We start from the raw sequence: 18877 nt of genomic DNA, 5'->3' as shown, positions 1-18877 counted from the left end.
CTAATAAAAAACTGAGTACTAATTAAAATAACATTTTATTAACAAATGTACAGACTAGGTTTTCTTATAAACAATGAGATCTTCATTCCTTAGAACGTATATACGTAGTTTACTTTAATTCAGTTGCTATGAGCAATTCACGTATTTTGTAGAAAGCACAACAAATACAAACATTTAGAATTACAAAAATTTGGATTTTGTTTGAAAATATAATATAGAATAGTCTAGAATGTCTGTACTTTGACCACATACTCAATAGCTGTCTCTCCTTCCTCTTGTTCTATTACCATTACTGTCATCCACAAAAGGTTAGACACAATTAAGGCAATTTGAGTCAAGGAGAGTGCGACTTGAAACTACTGTGAAGTTGTCCTTTTAACTTTCGTACATTCTGGTGTCCACAGATGAAATAGCAAACCGTGTCAGGTTACCAGCCTGTCAACTTTGTTGCGGGTTTAATGACATCGAAAATTGAAAATAAAATGTTCAGACTCTTAATAGTGGAGATTACACTTATCATTCTTTTTTTAAACTTAAATGTTTTTAAAAAAGATCACTTTTACAGCTTAAAAGTTATTTAAAAAGGTCTCTTTTGCTGCGAACTGGTTTCAAGTCTTTAACACCTATTACGTGTTCAATTACATTCATGGAATGCATTTCATTTTCTTCTTTGTTCTATCCTATATGGCAGTGTTTGTTCACATTTGACTAAGTTCATGTTGGTATGCTTTTCATTGGAGTCTTCTTGTATGTAAATCCGAGAATAGCTTCTATGGTCCAAGGGACGACGCAACAAAGATTGCAGACTGTAAGCATGTTGAAGGCGATGATGTAGCTGCCTGTATAGTCTCTGAGAAAACCTGGAACCAAGCATGAATAGGTATATATTATAAAGTCGAAAGGTCACTGATTCACTCATCACGAAATCTCGGAAACTACAAGCGCTGGGAGTCTCAAATTTGGCAAGGGAGTTCCTTTTAGGGCGTTTATGCTCAATAAGATGGAGTTTTGCGAAATTCAACCCCGAAGGAGGTAAAAAGGGGTGGCAAAGTTTTATAAACTTCTATAGTTAATAGTAGAGTTTCACGCGAAGCTAGTACAATAATAGTTTTATGTTTTTAGGACAAAGCGTCTTGGGAGTGTACGTAAAATTTTCGGTTGTAATGCAGATACATAACATTAGAGTTGTTAAGCCAAGTCTGAATCTGGCGAATACATTTCCAAATACGATTACCTTGCCAACCTTCTGCGAAGGAAAAGCGCAGCAAATTATGTAAAGACTTAGTATAAAAGGACTATAATTTTATCAGGATTTCTTTTGTCGTGACTTATTGTAGATTTGCCGCAGATGGCATTAACTACTTGGCCGAACAAATGAGGAGCGCTGAAGACAACAGGCCTGAGGGCGCCCAATTGGGCGCGAACCTCGGCTCAGGGCGTCGTCTGAGAGGAAAAATATTTGAAAGAATTAATCGACCCTAGTGGGTCGATAGCGATAGGCGCTGATTGAGGGAAATCGTCGACCACGCCGGCGGGGTCGGTATCGGGGTCCCAAAGTGTTAGGTGACGCGAGCAGATTAGCCGCCTCTTTTACCAGGAGCATGTCTTTGTATAGCCGAGCTGGTAATCAGTGTTGACAGACATGCCTAGCAGATCAATAAACGCAAAGGTACTTATCCTAGAAGAGATAGTCGTAAAGATACAGGGTGTTAGGGACATCGTAACGAAAAAAAAAATGGAACGCCTATTTGATTGTACTAAAAACGATGGTGGGTGTTTTTCTTGTCGCAAATGTTTAATTAAGATTTTGAATTTTTACTGTGCCGCAATGTAAGTCGAACAACGCGGCACACAGACGTTAAACCTACGCACGGCTACGTTACGCGTGCGTGCGTGATACGATGTTGTATCTAGGTAGGAGTTTTCATTCTCTTGTATTTAGATGCTTAGTGGTGCAACGTTTAAAAATGTTGAGTTTGTTGAAGTAGAACACCTACTGCCACGATTTTTCACGCACGGTACCTACCTACCAGTTATTAAAACGTTCCTAACTTATTAACAATAAAAACCCTACTCTTGCCTTACCTTAATTGTTATTCCTTCGGATGAAGTACCTAGGTAGGTACCCTAGAACATGTCACGTCACGTAGGTATGCAACATCGCGTTTCCTCCGCGGTAGGTAGGTATCACACGCACTCACAAACACAACACCTTGCTCTTTAATAAACATCAACAATCTTCCATACTTTTGTGCAGTAAATGGTCTATGATCTATCATCATAGTCGACACTACTCATTTACAGAATAAAACAAACACAAAACACTCACAAATACGAAAAAAATATCCTCGAAAAACATCACGCGATTCGGGTCAAGCTTAGTATTCGACTGAGCGGAAGCGCGCGGCGGCGTTAGCGCAAAGCATCAAAGGCGCGCCGACGACGCGCCGGCCGCGGCCGAGTCGAGCCGACGACTAGACAGAGAGAGAGAAGTATGTTTATGGTGCAAGTGACAGAGAAAGAAATAGTATCTGTTCGTATGCCTACTTTATTGGCGAGCGTTGCCCTTGACCCGTGCGCCGGTTATTCACCTGCGCATAGCTGAAGTTGTAGATACGTTATTATTATTATTGATGACATTGATAAAATTTAATAATTAGTAATTTTTATTTGTTTATTTTAAATGTGCGTTCTATGCAGCTTAAAACACAATATGGGACTGAAAAAAATCTAATTTTTTATGAATTTTGCGACAGGAAACTTCACTTGATACCTATCAACTCAAAGAAATACCTAGTATCTGTTCGTAATGCCTACTTTATTGGCGCGCGTTGCCCTTGATCCGTGAGGCTATTCACGTCCGAGTATCCATCAAGACAGATCAAACAAGCCCTAACTCGGAGGTCTTGCGTCCCAGGATCCTTTAATTATGTCTTAGAACCTTCTTGGCCTATGTGGTCCAGTGGTTGAGCGATGGGATGCGGAGGGTCCGGGTTCGTATTCCGGTGGGGACATATCACAAAAATCTGTTTATAAGGCCTTTGGTTGGGACGTTACAGGCTGATCACCTGATTGTCCGAAAGTAAAATGATCCGTGCTTCGGAAGGTACGTTAAGTCGTTGCTCCCGTCTACTAGGTACTTATGTAAGCACGTAGCCGTTACATGAATATTGTACACAGAACAGGATAGGTTTAATTAGTTCTTTACTGATGATTTAACAATGAGATTTAAAACACGAATAACTTAGTATGTACTTAGTACCTCGGTACCAACATGTAACAAGAAAAATAAGATCACTCCTCTCGGACAATTTTTTTCTTTGAACATGCCGACATTGCCTACGCGGCGGAGTTGCCGAACTATCGATAGGTAGATTATCAATTGTTGAACTTGAAAATTGTCTAAACTATCGAAAGTAGTGATAGTACATTTAGATCGATACTAGCGATAGTACCGATAGGTCTTGCTTTGTAACAATAATGGGTATTGATCTAAAAGATCTATCGATAGGTACCTACTATTGGTTTTTTTTTAACTAGGTATCGATAGAATATCGATAGGCAACACTCTGGCGGAGTGTCCGCCCAATTCTAGACGCGATCTCGCTCGATTTTTGTGTAGCGAGGTTTTGCGTAGGTACTTACATACTAAGTTGGTGGATGGTTGACATAGTAGGTAACTAATTATCTAATCTGTGGTGGTTGTGTTAGTTGGTTGTTAGTTATTCTAATGACAACAAAGAATACAATTATTTACTGTTTCAACTGTTTTAGGTAGATAATGGCCCCGATTCCTATGAGTAAATGAATGAATAACCCGGTCGAATCAAAAAGGTATCTCGCTGGTATGCAAACCGTTTGACGTGTGCTGTCAACTTAATTCTGTCGGTTGTTTTAGATGTCTGCTTAAAATTGACGTGTATTCCATAAATTTTATGCCTGTTGATTATCCGTCCATTTAAGAATAAGAATAAAATAAATTTATAATTTACGATAGACAGAGAAAGAAATAGGATCGGTTCGTAGTGCCTACTTTGTAGGCCGCGCCGCCGACGCCGCGCCGCCGCCGGCGTGCGGCGCGGGGCGCGCGGAGCGGGGCGTGCGGAGCGGGGCGCGCGGCGCGCGATGCGTGTGGCCGTTGACCCGTTCGATCAGCTGTTGTCTCCATTACATCAAAAATTTTCGATAATTTGTCATTATTGTTTTTTTTATTGAAATTTGGGTTCTATGCAGCTAAAAGCACAATATGGAATTGAAAATAATTAAAAACAAAACTCAAAATTTCATGAATTTTGCGACGGAAAATTCCACTAGATATTAACTCAGAATCATGGTCTGAATCATCCCTCTCAGTATTCGTTACGATGTCACTAACACCCAGTATAGTAACTTCTTACCGATAGTAGGGCCGACGCTCAAGCTGATTCCTCCAGCTAAAAGCATGTAGAGTCCATAAGCTGGGGGGTACCGTTCAATAGGCACATGTTCAGCCATGACTATGGGCTGCGCTATGTGGACCAGTGAACGCAGAGCACCGAGGATACCCGTGATGATCAGCAGAGGCATGTACGTTGTGAATTGGATGAACACTGGAAAGATATTTTTTTCTTATCGTAACTTACAATTGGGTAATTTCCTAGGTCAAGGATTTTGAAATTCTGATTACTATAATATAAAGACCGATCTAAAGGCGACAAAAGACGTTTTATTTTATCTATTTTACTTATTTATGAATTTTAATAAAGAAAAACGTAATAAGTACGACATTTCGTCACGTTCTATGACGTCACAGGTTGCTTTTTCATACAAAGTCCCATGAGTTTCATAATTTCATGTATTGACGTTTAGTAAACATTAACTGATTTGACTAGTTTGAAACTAGGCTATTGTAGATTCGCCGCAAATGGCATTAACTACTTTATTACCAATCTATATTGATCGAGGATAAAAAAGGATCTAAGTAACTTGTGTGTGAGATTTAAGTCTTATAAGTATTTGACTTTAGAACATGACAGTGTAAGTACTTGTTAATTATTACCTTAAGATTTTGGTTACATGCATCACCATTTCCTATTCTTTACGAATATTTCTAATTTTCTTAAAGAAAAAGAAGGTAGCGAACGCATACCAAGAAGTTGAAATTCTCAAAACATTATAATTAAGATTTCCAAATCGGATTCATGAAAGATATATATAAGACTCGAAATTTAAAGTATATTAATAGAAATATTATATAATTCAAATAGGTAATTAAAATAGCGAATGGTCGATGAAAGTTTGTTGTGAATATTTTGTCGATTAATGTTTTCACGTACCCAATTACGTTGTTTTTTACGTTGAAACGTCATTACATAAATATTTCCTTTGTAACAAAATGCTAAAGTACCTTTCAGTGTGTCTTTTATACAAAGTCGGAAATAAGCGCCTAATAGTAACAAATAGCAACGTATCAAAAGCGAAACTAATATTTAATGTTTTATCAGGAGCGCTCGAGATGCGCGTCCACTTGAGCGACATCAAAGCCTACGGAGCGTCGTTGGCATTTACGAATTGCTATGACGACGTTTGGCACAGATTCCGATCTATTAACGCAGGTAGTTTCGATCGATTTTGATGTACCTATTATGTAAGTTAGTGGCTCCCCGAGGAAAGTTTAGATTTACAACTGGACTCGGTAGCTGATGCTGAACCTGTCGGCTCTACTAGTTTTGAAAGTTCTTCTACTCTCGTGTGGGTTGTGGGATCAATGGCTGTCAGGGTTACTATTGAGCTGCCAAAAATAGTGCCTGACAATCATGTAACAATTACTCTATAATGAAAGTATTTATAAGTTACCTAGTCTGAAGACAGCAGCCAAAAGAGCTCCAGTAAAGAACATGTAACGGCTGTTCATAACGCAGAACTGGCCAGCAACCCCCAACAGCAACCGCGCCGCCATGTCAGTAGCTCCACCGAGAGATATGATGTTTGCTATCTCCGTCTGGTGGACAATAAAAAATACATATAGGTTCATAGATAAGCCTTACCATCAACCTAACTCGAACCAAGTATAAACTCCATCCAAGGCAATCCTAGACACACATCTTTTTTTTGACGTGACTTATTGTAAATTTGCCGCAGATGGCATTAACTATTAGGCCGGGCAAAAAACACATAAAAAACACTAATTTATATACACAGTAGGCACAGAAATTCATCACGAGAAAACTGTATCTGTCAAATTTTCAGGTTAGGTAAGTGGACTCCTTGAAAAATAGGATAGGTAACGCACGGGAGATGGTGTTTCACAACTTTTTAATAAGTGTACCTAAATTAACCTATCCATAACTTATCATGTTCTGCTATTTGCCACTTTTATGGCTACAAAACAGTTTATTTCAGTTTAAAACAGTTTAAGTACAAGTTTCAAAACATAATCTATTAAAGTATTTGTATTCAGGACAAGTCCCCTCTAGACCTGTACCGTTAAGACCCTTATTTTGGTTAATTAATTACTTATGCCTAAGTACTGTTAGATAGAAAAGAATCGTTCGGCCTAATCTCGACTGATACGTCACTATGCTAATGAACGTCACAGCACTGGCTTGTGTACTTTGATAGATATAACTCGTACTGCCCAAGAAGCTATTGTAAGACACTGTCTTTATTGAAATGTAATCACTTATTGTACTGACCTAGTCGTTATGTCTAATAGTACTTAGGTATTTTAGGGTTTAGGGTTTAGGCGAGGTCATTCTCGTACTTCCTTGTTTAAATGTAAAACTCATATTCATAATTCAATATTACCTCAGTTCCCGTGCCAAGTAAGGAACCAAATCCAATTTTCATAAAAACTTTTTGCGTGGAGACAATACCAAAACTCATATCGTTACACTCTGTTGCGTAACACCGGGACAAAGCCAATATTTCGCACGATCTCATACTGAAATCGTATCGCTTTTACCATAAGTATAGTGACAGGCACTACTCTATATAAACCAATATTTCGGTTCAGAGTATGCCCGTACTGAACTGTAGAGAACGTACTAAACATTTTCTAAGGACATCTCCAATTTGGTCGTGAAGTAATCATTAACCAAAAAAATTAACACAAAAGCATTCGGTACTATAATATGTCTTATAAGAAAGCATGAATTATCTGTCTGGTAAAAAAAATAATTAGTCGCCATGTAAGTCTTTGATTACTTGAGTCTCTGCCTACCCCATTGAGGATCACGAGTGGGAGTTTGTCTATGAAAGTTAAACTTACCCGACTTAGATTACATTTGCCAAGAAACAGTGGTTCCAATGTGAAGAAAGTGAGGTCAGCGAAGAAAGTCAGGGACATTCCGAAGATGATGTTGTCATACACGAGATCCTTCAACAGGGTCAGGTCCAAATAATCTGCTATTGTTTGCCTGAAATCAAAAGAAGATGGAAATTATAGCTTCCCACTCGACTTCGGTCTTCTTCTTCTCTCATGTGGATTGTGAGGTCAATGACCGAGCTCATCAATTAGAAAGAACCCTTGGTTTCAATCTTTCTTTAACCGAATTTTCTTCCATATCGATCCAGTGGTCTAGACGTGAAACGGTAACAGACTAACAACCAAACAAAGACTAACAAACAAAGTAATAGTTCGTATGTATTAGGCCATTATTGTCTGTTAATTGGTTGATCACTACACAGAAAAAGAATACATAAAAATTCGAATTTTAAACAAGCAGCCACGCTTCCAACAAATGGTCATTTCCATAGGTTACGCAAGAATTAAAATGACTTCTTTTTAAATTTCAAATTAACAGCTTTGTCTCTCAGCAATGTAAATTATTTAGATAAAACAAAATTTTATTGATGAATTTGAAATGAGACAGCACTAGAATATTTACACTATTGCACAATAATATAAAATTGTTACATTGAACCGGTTTTATGGTTCTATATTTTCTCTGCTCAAATTTTATGGTTACGGATGAAAATACTTAGTTTCATTTTATTGTCTTCGCTGACTAGTCTAGTACCTCATCATAATCTAGTACAAAAGCTTGTCTAGTATCTATTTATCGATTGGAAACTATCAAGAAAGTTTGACCTCCTAAGGCCGAGAATTCCAGACACAATAGTTATACAATGGGGTTTGGATTTTAAAAGGACATTTGATCTTACAACTTTAAGGAACTAAGAGGACGTTGAACAGCAATTTAGTTTTCTATGGTTTGACAATAATAATAAGCATCTAAATATAATATTCTCGTTAAACAAAAACGGTCAAAAGAACTAAAAACCTGCTAAACGCAGTTTTTGGAGACTTTATAAAATATATTGCACAACATACCATTTTCCTTCCTTATTCTTGATAATCGGCATGGGTTCAGCGGCTATTGACCCGAAGTTGCCCAAACTGGATACAGATGCAGCCTTGTACAGGTTCTCTAAGTAAACATTGTCGGTTGAATCGAATTTGCTCGATTCGCTTGGGATCAAAACCACAGGGATGCTCAAACGACGGGAATCAGCTAATTTCGGCACACATAGCCATTCCGCGCCCTTTGTGGTATCAGTGCGATTGAACAGGAACAGATTTTCCACGGACTTGGCATTGTCTGACTTCGGTGATCCATTCCCCTTGCTGAAATCGAATTTGTCCTTCTCCTCCGCGGTTGCCGTTATCGGGGTAGGCGGAATTACTGGAAACAAAAATGTTTTTCCTAAATAGAAAATTTATTCCTGTACTCGTAAACCCTGAAGTTGTGGATAGAACCACAAATAATCAAAGACAACTTGCAGTCATTGTGGAAAGGAAATCCTAAGGTGATTATGATGAACTTTATGGTGACAACGGATCGGCCTATCGCTCCTAACAATTGTCCCTTAATTTAAGACACAATCCATCTGTCGGGTTTTACGACGTTTCCGGATAGACAAGCAGCTGAACGTGTTTTGTGTTCCAATTCGCTCCCAGTCCAGTGCAGCCTGTTTTTTTCTACGACTAGCAATATATGTTTTTCGATATGACTCTGCTTTTTTCACGAAGACGCACAATGCATGTCTAGCATTAGCATAAATTAAACTTTGAAAGACAGTTATGCAATATTATTTTTTACGAGTACTTTTAGCTTATCTTTGACCTAAAAGACTAAAATAAATTCTAAATTGAAATTGATATATTAATAAAAATACTTACAAACAATCTTCTCGCAAGGCTTCGGCTGCTTCACCATATGCCACTGTACTGGATGCAAGACTAGAGCTCCGAAGATACTGTGAGCTGATATGGCACATAATATAGCCAGTGTCCCTCTGAACCCAAACTCCGTTATCGTAAACTTGATGAAAAGAGGATACACCATCGTGACTAGACCAATAGACGCCTTACACAGACTCAAATAAAGCACTTTCTTTTTCGTGAAGTAACTATTAAAGCTCGTATATGATACGGGTATCAGGAGACCCATTCCAATGCCTTGTAGAAATCCGTTAGTTATTATCAGCTGTGTCGTGGATACGACGAATATTGCCAAGAATGATGCTAGAGTGTAAATACAGGCTCCTATTAACCCGACTTGGCGTAATGATAGCCTCTTCAGAGCAATATTGGCAGAGAACCCTGAAATATAAAAAACAATAGATTACGGAATGAGTTTTTATGGTTGTGAATCTCGATAAAGTGTTCAGTTTAATCATTATTAATGATCTATCGAGAAATCGTCACAGACAAACGTCAAGCAATCGTAACGTAAGTTCGTGATTCGAACTTGATACACTAATTTAATAACTGTAATTACTGAGTTAGCAAATAATTGATCGAAAATTACTTAATTATCTTTAGTACGCGTTGTAACGATAGAACTTTCTCGATAGAAAAATAATATGGTGGTAAAACTAAAGTAATGTAACTAAAGTGAAATAATGCCAAAATTAGAAAAAAACGTATTAAAATAAACGTATTATCTATCTATCTATCTATCTATCTATCATAAAAACTTATATTAGAACGCTTATGTTCACAGCTTTATTTCGTTAGATTCATTTAAAATTATTAATGATTTAATTATTTTCATTCCAAGAAAACAATTTTGTTACAACATTGTCAGTATGAGTTATGACCCCGATTCCTGTAGACACCCCTTAATTTTATTTTAAATTATATCCGTTCTTTTCTTATTTTCCGAAAAGGAAAGAGACGGGTGATTTTCAACTCTTAATTTTAAAACGAATGAATAACCTGGGCGAATAAAATAGGGATCTCGTTGACATGCAATCCGTTTGACGTGTGCTGTCAACTAAATTCTGCCGGGCTATTGGGCAGTATTTTTGGCAGGGTTTACGTGTGTTCCATAAATTTTATGCCTGTCAATTATCCGTTCCTTTCTTTTTCGGTGGATAAGAAAGTTAAACTAAAATTAGAGGGTATGTACTGGAATCAGCACTACCACTGTTACGTGTCTATTTAAAGATGTAGAATTATCTACATCTTATATGTATAGCTATGTAATACAATAAGACTCATAGTATTTATATCTTTCCCGGGTAGCATCACGTACTTTGTACGCTTGGTTTCACTCAATTATGTCAGCAATAGTGTAAAGTCAAAAAGGGTTATCAAAGAAGGAAAATGAGAGAGTTACGAATATAGGAAATAGGTATCGATGCATAAAATGATACTGAGATCTAATCACTGCCGAGGGCACAGCAGGTTATTAAACTTAACCTAGCTGTTATCGTCAAGTTAATTTGTTCTAATTAGTAGGTACTGCAGATAATATTATAGGGGATAGTTGACATTGTCTGGTTAATAAGGTTGTAATATCGATTTAGATTTATAAACAGTCTTTTTAAACTTTCCAATGAAACTTAAAATAAATTTAACCCGTTGGCGCCAGCGGTCAATCGTGCCTACATTTGAAGCGTACACATAAAACCCGAAAATGTTTTATTGGCAATCTTTAAAATATGGTATAGACATGACTCAATCGTATCTTTTCCATAAATTCTATCTAAGTAATAGAATTCTTAATATTTATCAAAAAAATGATAAATGATATCCGTAAAGTCGTTCTTAAGTCAGGGTTTGCGGTTGGTTTACTAAACGCTTCAGCTTCTATTACAAGTTTTTTAATATATTTGTAATTTGTTTGACTTACCAGAGATAGCTAATGTGACTTGGAACACTCCGTATACTAAAGTGACAGCTCCCGTGCCTACCCCCAAATCGTCCAGGAAGTCGTTATAAATAAATCCGAATACTGGCTGATGAGCTGTTCCGGCAATCTGAAAAAGAATACAAACATAAATACTAACAGACATTGATGTATAACACGATACTAAAGTCTACAAAACGTTTTTGTGTATTAGTTTACACGAATATCTTGTATATGTCAGATCTTAGAATTAATCGTTTCATGATGTGGTCGATCATTTCATGAAATGGTCATATTTCATGAAATAGAAAATCGTTCGTTGGCTACATCATGATGTAGATGATGATGATGTTGGCCAGATTAATGAACACAAAACGTTTAATGATATGAACAACTAAATGCATGATTACTTCATGATATGGCCAAACGTTGGCAATCATATCGTAAATTTAGTAACATTATCCACCGGTAGTGGCGCTGGTGTCGATTATATGCAAAACTTAAATTAGGTAATTATAATCGATGAATCGATGTAATTGTACAATTTTCCATATCGATTAGATAAATAATTTTGAACCTAAGAAATTAATTGACTATTAGTCTTTTTATTACACCGCATAACACGGACACCGCCTGGATTAACGATATGGGCAAACGTTGATTAAAATTATCATTAAACGTTGACGTTTCAACGATATGGTCAACTTAATTTGACTATTTCATGAAATAGTCGAACACGTCATGATACGATCAATTCTAAGATCTGGTCATGACATATACACAAACATACATACATTAGGTAGCATAGTACCCACAGATCAGTATAAGCGATTAACCGATCATCTTTTACAGCAATGGGAGTAGTGAAAATATGTGATACGATGTACATCATCGCGGTTAAATTTAGTGATGCCCCTAAACGTTTTTTGTTTATTTGACCGGACAAATGAGGAGCGCTGAGGATTCTCACCCGATTTCGTTCTGTCTAACACTAGGTAAGTATTACAACCATCTCTGAATTTTGTTTAAAAAAATATACAACGATATGCTGTACTTTTATCCGGCCAAGTAGTGAATGCCGTCGAAGGAAAACGCAATGTGCGAAACAACACTTCTGCAAGACCGCTCTGATACATCGCCATAATGTTTGAATTCACCGCGCGAAAGTTCGCTTAACACCCCGTGCTACGCGCCGCGTCTTACGCCTAATGATAAATGAACAATGAAACACGTGCTAAGAATCGATTACATCAATCGTCCATGACACTATCCACGTGATTACAATTGAAAATGCACTATTCTACTGTTTTTATCATTTATCTACATCACGTCCATTCATAAGATAATGAGACAACCTTCTATCGCATCCTATAAGTATGTACTATAAGTCTAGTCATCGAGTCGTACATACATACATACATAAACTCACGCCCGTAATCCCAAATGGGGTGGGCAGAGCCACAAGTAATCAAAGACAACTTGCAGCCACTGTTGATACGAAGTCCTAAGATGGATATGATGAACCTTATGGTGATAAGGGATCAGCCTATCGCCATAACATTAGACATCATCATCATCGTCATCGAGTCGTATTACAACAAATATAGTGCAGAGGGGTTAAAAAGGCCACATCAAAGCAATTCATCTAAAAAAGCAATATTGCTCTTTGTCATTTTTTGACAATGCGCATTTAATTTTACTTTTATATGCGGAAATGTCAAATTGCAATATCGGTTTTTAGATGATTTTTTTTTTGCTTTTAACTAGCCTTTATGACCTCCAGTTCAACTCGGTATATTATTAACCGTACATGTTTCATATACAAAATGTATTACTTCTGAAATATTTTGTCGAATTTCCAACCTATGCATCAAAAACTTATCTCTCAGGCAGAAAATAGTACAAAGACGTATCCGGGAAATACGCTATCAAAGGCACATGGTATTCATCTCAAAAAGCAATATTGCTTTGTGACAACATAAGCTCACGACTATACCCCAATTGTTGGCAGTCAGAGGTACATGCAATGCAAATGAATTAAGTTTCCGCAACTCATCCAATCATTTGACATTCATTGGCACTTAAGTTGGTTGGCATAGTCTTCTTAAAGAAGAAGAAGTGTTACCTAGTGGTGATTGAGCTTGATTCAATAAAATTAAGTAATAACAGATGCAGTTGATCATAAAATTAGTAATTTTTGACACAAAACGATACATATCCCGGAGTTTATAGGTCCCATATAAAAATAACTAAAAATATTTTGAGAAGTATGACAAATGGGTACTGCCAGTGTTGCCAGGCTTTTCATTGAAAAAAAAAGCGGGATTTTAAAATATATAAACATAAAATATGAGTTAGAAAAGCGAATGAAACTGGGACGCAATAGCTACAGTTTGCTATAAATATTAGTCAGAATCTCCACCAACCCGAAATTTTATCTCTGGAGCATCGTGGAGGAGTATGCTCTCCGGATAATTGAAGGCGGCTTGTGCCTAGCATTGGAACGTATATAGGCTACTTATGTTATGTTACAAGTTGGTCTAACAGAAAGCTCAATGAGGTGTGGGTACTTAGTTCATCTTGCGACAAACCTCTGACTATCTTGGGGTATAGTGGTGAACTTATGTTTTGTTAGAAAGTTATCTGAGTCCCGGTGCATGGAACTTTAATTAAGACGGAATAATTGTTGAATTAAGTATACAAGTATTACATCTCGAGTATTCCATTTCTAGATAAAGGTATACAATGTATTATTTATTAAAGATAATTAGAAGTTTGTTGTTGTTTGTGGACGTTAGTAAGCTCGTTGTTATGTTTTGTACTTCGAGGACTATAAGGTCCCAACTTTATCTACTTAATGTGCCTATTTTTTTTTTATTTTTACCTCAATCAGCATTTTGCAACTTCGTGAGTAATAAATGTAGTGAAACATAATTTGGACCCTTCTTTCAAAGGTATAACATTGATCATAGAGCTAAAACTACAGGTGCTACCACGTAGACGCACAATGGTGCTAATTCCAATAGACGCCATCTAATTTTAAGTTATACCTGACATTTTCTTATCCGTTGGAAAATAAAGGGACGGGTAATCGACAGGCATAAAATTTATGGAATATACGTCAATTTTAAGCAGAAATATAAAACAACCGTCTAAAATTTTATATCAGCCAATAACCCGACAGAGTTAAGTAGACAGCACGTCAAATGTATTATGTACAATAGAAAGAAAGAAAGAAAACATTTATTTTAGAAACAAGTAGGTGGTACACACAATAGAAAAATGAACAAAATAATGAATTAAAACCTTATCTCTAAAAAGGGATCAAAAATACCAGCGATCTCGCCTATTTTATTCGCTCGGGTTATTCATTCGTTTTAAAATTAACTTGTTGACAATCATCCGTCCTTTTCCTTTTCGGCGGATAAGAAAATGACAGGTATAACTTAAAATAAAATTAGGAGGTGTCTGCAGGAATCGGGGCAAATGAGTTAATATAATGTTGTTTAAGAATAAAGATTTTTGTTCGCTGTTTATTAATGAGGGGCTACGTTCCTTAAAAACAATACAGATGGAGCTGTTCCGATTTAACGTGATATTTACCTTTTTTTCTCATTACTCGGGGTACATAATTATTTAAAAATAATTGTTGCTTGATATTTGGATCAGAATAATAATGGGTGGAAAATGTATTGTGCCTGGGTCTAATAACAAGGGTCGTCATTTATACCCAAAAACTAACAATGTTGCTTATGTCTATTATTCATGAAATTAAAAGGTTAAACAAAGGCAAATCTGTACAGCGCCATCTATAATTTTTTGTGGAACCTAGCCTGCGAAGTCCCCATTACTTTTCCTGATTTTTTAGTAACATTAAAACTTAATGCCATATTATTTCCGAGGTAAGCGATAGTCTGCTAAACTATCGATAGTTTTTTCATCTCAACAAGAGCTGGGGCCTATCGAGTATCAGCATTATCGATTGTTTTAGAATATCGATAGATTGTTATTACGTCGATTGTTCTGGCAATAGCCGGTCGCTGTCTGACGTTAGTTATCGAAGTAGATTGCCTATCGATACTATTGTTTTTTTCCTCGACTATCGATAGTCTATGGGCAACACTATTGATGGCAAAGGTAGTGCGACGATGAGGGTAATAAATAAATACAAACTAATTATTCTGATGGGTGTTGCCATATGAAATACTTACACCTATTAAAAATATATAATGTATAGGTAACTAGGTTACCTTAATAGTGTATTTTTTTTACCTGATTGTGTCTCGGTTGATATTTAATACTTTAATACTTCTGTGCCGTGCAAAAGGACCCGCGAAGTTCTCGCACCCATTTAATAGTGTAGGCACCGAAGTACCTACATCATGTCCCTTTTATAAGATAGAAGTACTACTGCATATTTTTGATCGAATTAAGCAAATAGCATTTTTTTATGATTTGATGGACGATTAATGAACACGTTGCATCATAAGTTTTAATCACTTTTTACATTTATATTGTTATACCACCAATATTGTACAATTATCAAAAAAATATTATCAACAATAAAATTTGCACGCATTTTTTAAATAATAAAGTGAATTGGGTGGATCTATTTTTATTTAATATTTCATAATTTTGATTACTAAATAAAGAGAAATCTAATACTAACGAAAAAATTTTCTTTTTTTCTATTTAACTTATTTATGAATTTTAATCAAGAAAAGTTAGTGTGTTATTTAGTGTATTATCTAGCATCATTTCAAGATTCGTCCGACTGTATGGTATAATTATACTAAATAAGTTGTTAACAAAGTTGTAATATGGTACATAGGTACATAATTATTATTAGTTAAAAATATAAAAATTAAATATATATTTAACTAATATTTAAACAATATTTTTTTTATCATTATTATTATTTTAATTTTGTTTAATCAAGAAAAACGTAATAATAAGTCCGACATTATCACGTTTTTCTATGACGTCACAGTGTGCTTTTTCATACAAATTCCATAGTAATTTCGTGTTTTGACGTTTAGTAAAAATTAACTGATTTGACTAGTTGTAAATTAGCATATTCTAAGTAACTACTATTTTCATTATTGTTAAAGAAGTACTTACAAATATAACAGATAGTCCGACGCACACCATATACCCCCATCCACCTTCAGGGGGAACCAATTCATATTTCTCCTCATCACTGTTCCCAGTGGTATAAGAACTCTGGCTCGTCTTCTCACACATCTCCGAAACTTTTGTCATCAAATTCGCAATCCTTTGACACCTCCAAACACTAAAACGTCTCTTATATATACCCCGCTGGTGGTCTTATAAAATCTCGGTAGTAAATGTATGGAAAGTCAGTTTATCCAAGGCTTAACTATATGACACCTTAATTGCGGATACATATAATAATGAACTGTACACAAACCCTCGGGTTTCCCACAAACAGACTTGCAAACAACTGATATCTAGTATTTTCACTCGCACGTAAAAGTTTATTATGTTTGCATTAGCTTTTTAAGGGTAAAACGATATTTATATTAATATTTTTTTTTTTATTTTTTTTTTTTAAGCACTAGGTATTAATTATTATTTTACACAAAAAAAATTAGTAAATTTTATTTTTGAGTTAATAAAGATATTTATTTCGAATTTGAATAAATAATATTTTTATTTATTTGGTATTGATTGGCGGAATATTTGTTTAGCTGCGCGTCTGCAAGGGCGAACGGACCGGTAGCAGATGATCTACTTACGACTCTGCGTCCCGTCTTAGGTCAATCATGAATCGGATTCTACGTTCAGTTTATTCATAAAAAATAAACAGGCGATAACGTAATTGCTAGAAAGTTAATTTATTTGTTTATAATTTATTTTAATAGGAGAGTCAACAGCGGGGAAAGTCATTTTTTATCTTATTCAATCAAGTCATTTCATTTCAATCATTAAAGACCAGATATTATTTATACATGTGGTTTATCGAAATATTAATAAATAATAAAATTGTGCAGACATTTATTGTTTTTCGAAATAACATTCTTAACAAACGATCAATAAAAAGAGATTTCGCAGAAAACCTTTTTGACGATTTGTTTACAAGACAAAATGGTTAGTAAGTTTTTGTTTGATTATTTTTATAACTAGTTTGTAATTTTTAGAGTTATGTGGCCTAACCTGTAATCGGCTGGTTTCCCTTTCTGGATGGAAGGTCAGAAAGGCAGTCGCTTCTGTAAAAAACCGGACATGTCAAAACAGCGAAAAATCGGTATAACGCTTATTTGCATCATTTTTGTCCTATGTTTACATTTTTTATTTATTTTTTAATTATCTTAATAATATGATAATGATGAACACATTAGCATTCATGTCCTAGATTGTTAGTTTTCCTTGAGGAAAATCGATCAAATTTAACTAGACATCTACTCTTATAAGGACGTACAGTCATGTACCCACTTTAAAACCCTGTCGCAGTATTATATTTGACATTTAATGACACTTACGGTTTAATTTATCAAAAAAGTTAATGTGACATGGTTTCAAAGTGTACATATTAGTACTCGTGACCGTACTTGAATTCATTAAAAATCTTATTAATTTCATACGTATCTACAATGCAAAAGTGTCTTCAGGATTCTGGTAGGGCTCCCAGGTTTTTGCAAAGCGTCTGTTGTGGACGCCAACGTAGATGATTTCCACACAATCATGCGCAAAAAGCCTGCCTCAGCGATGCTGCGAGAAGGGAGGAACACCAACGGAGTCCTCCAGGTTCTACACGACAACGCGCTGCGCAAATTTAAAAAAAAGGCTTTCAGCCAAATGCTATCTATATAGATAGACGTCGTAATTAATTCTGGCTGTCGTGACGCGATGGCTGAGAATGATTGCCAAGAGGATGGACTCTACTAATTTACATCGTTTCACCAACTTAGAGTTTCATCATCTCCCTAGCTTTATCCCGTTTTCACAGGGTCCACTTACCTAACCTGAAGATTTGACCCGGATTTTTAAGCGACTGCCTGTCTGACTGCCTGACTGCCTGGAAAATCATCCCAATACAGGTTAGGTGACATACTTCGAAACGTATTTCTCGGGAATATGGGTTTCTTCACCGACTCCAACTTACACATTTATAAAATTATTATATAAGTACATCAGACAATTAGCTTGATCTTGTTTTATCTACTACTTAAGTATCTGCTTACTAACTTTGTGTATCACTACTAACATCTGATGCACAATCTTAACCGTTGGTCCCGGTTACTACTTACTGATGTAAGTACGTAGTCGTTACATGAGTCATATGGCCTTTGGTGGCTCAATAGTAACACTGACACCTGGGTTGATGAGGTTGGTAATCCACCTCACAGCCCACACGATAGAAGAAGAAACCTGAAACAAAATATTTGTATTTTATGATAACACTTCTTCTTTGCCCGCAGTTTCGCTCGCGTTAAGTTCGATTTAACACGGTTCCCCTTTTCTAATGTACCAATTTTTAGGTTCCTACCTTGAAAACTGCGAAAAGTCCCATATAAAATTTCACCCCCTCTTTGAAGGGGTTGGGGGCAAAAAGAAATATGTACGATTCCAATTTTTACCTTGAAAATTGCGAAATGCTCTATACAAACCTTTACTTTCCATTTTGAGGAAGTGGGGGTTAAAAAGAGACAAAAAATAGCCTATGTCACTTTCCATTACTTCCATAATCTCCGTTAAAAAATCACATCAATATGTCGCTCTGTTTTGCCGTGAAA

General features: G+C 36.0%; 1 protein-coding gene across 1 annotated transcript; it reads right to left on the bottom strand.

The window, feature by feature from the left end:
- Nucleotides 1-16: 16 nt before the first annotated feature.
- Nucleotides 17-16668, bottom strand: LOC126378287 (monocarboxylate transporter 9-like). The gene is made up of 8 exons (XM_050026483.1): nucleotides 16242-16668; nucleotides 11124-11250; nucleotides 9164-9586; nucleotides 8315-8666; nucleotides 7250-7397; nucleotides 5836-5980; nucleotides 4398-4589; nucleotides 17-860 (listed from the first exon to the last, which is right to left on the bottom strand). Exons 1-8 carry the CDS (start codon nucleotides 16380-16382, stop codon nucleotides 715-717), a joined length of 1674 nt encoding a protein of 557 aa, XP_049882440.1. The 5' UTR covers nucleotides 16383-16668; the 3' UTR covers nucleotides 17-714.
- Between the last annotated feature and the right edge of the window lie 2209 nt (nucleotides 16669-18877).

The sequence above is a fragment of the Pectinophora gossypiella genome, chromosome 2, assembly GCF_024362695.1.
Source record: "Pectinophora gossypiella chromosome 2, ilPecGoss1.1, whole genome shotgun sequence".
Classification (NCBI taxonomy): domain Eukaryota; kingdom Metazoa; phylum Arthropoda; class Insecta; order Lepidoptera; family Gelechiidae; genus Pectinophora; species Pectinophora gossypiella.
This window is presented reverse-complemented; position numbering and strand designations above follow the sequence as displayed.

Bases quoted from the DNA above. Each gene is read 5' to 3' on its own strand.
- LOC126378287 (XM_050026483.1), bottom strand. From the start codon at position 16,382: ATGACAAAAGTTTCGGAGATGTGTGAGAAGACGAGCCAGAGTTCTTAT. The intron at 11,251-16,241 runs GTAAGTACTTCT...ATTCTTTTTCAG, and splicing joins TCGGACTATCTGTTATATTT to ATTGCCGGAACAGCTCATCA. The intron at 4,590-5,835 runs GTAACTTATAAA...ATATCTTTCCAG, and splicing joins GGCTGCTGTCTTCAGACTAG to TGTTCATCCAATTCACAACG.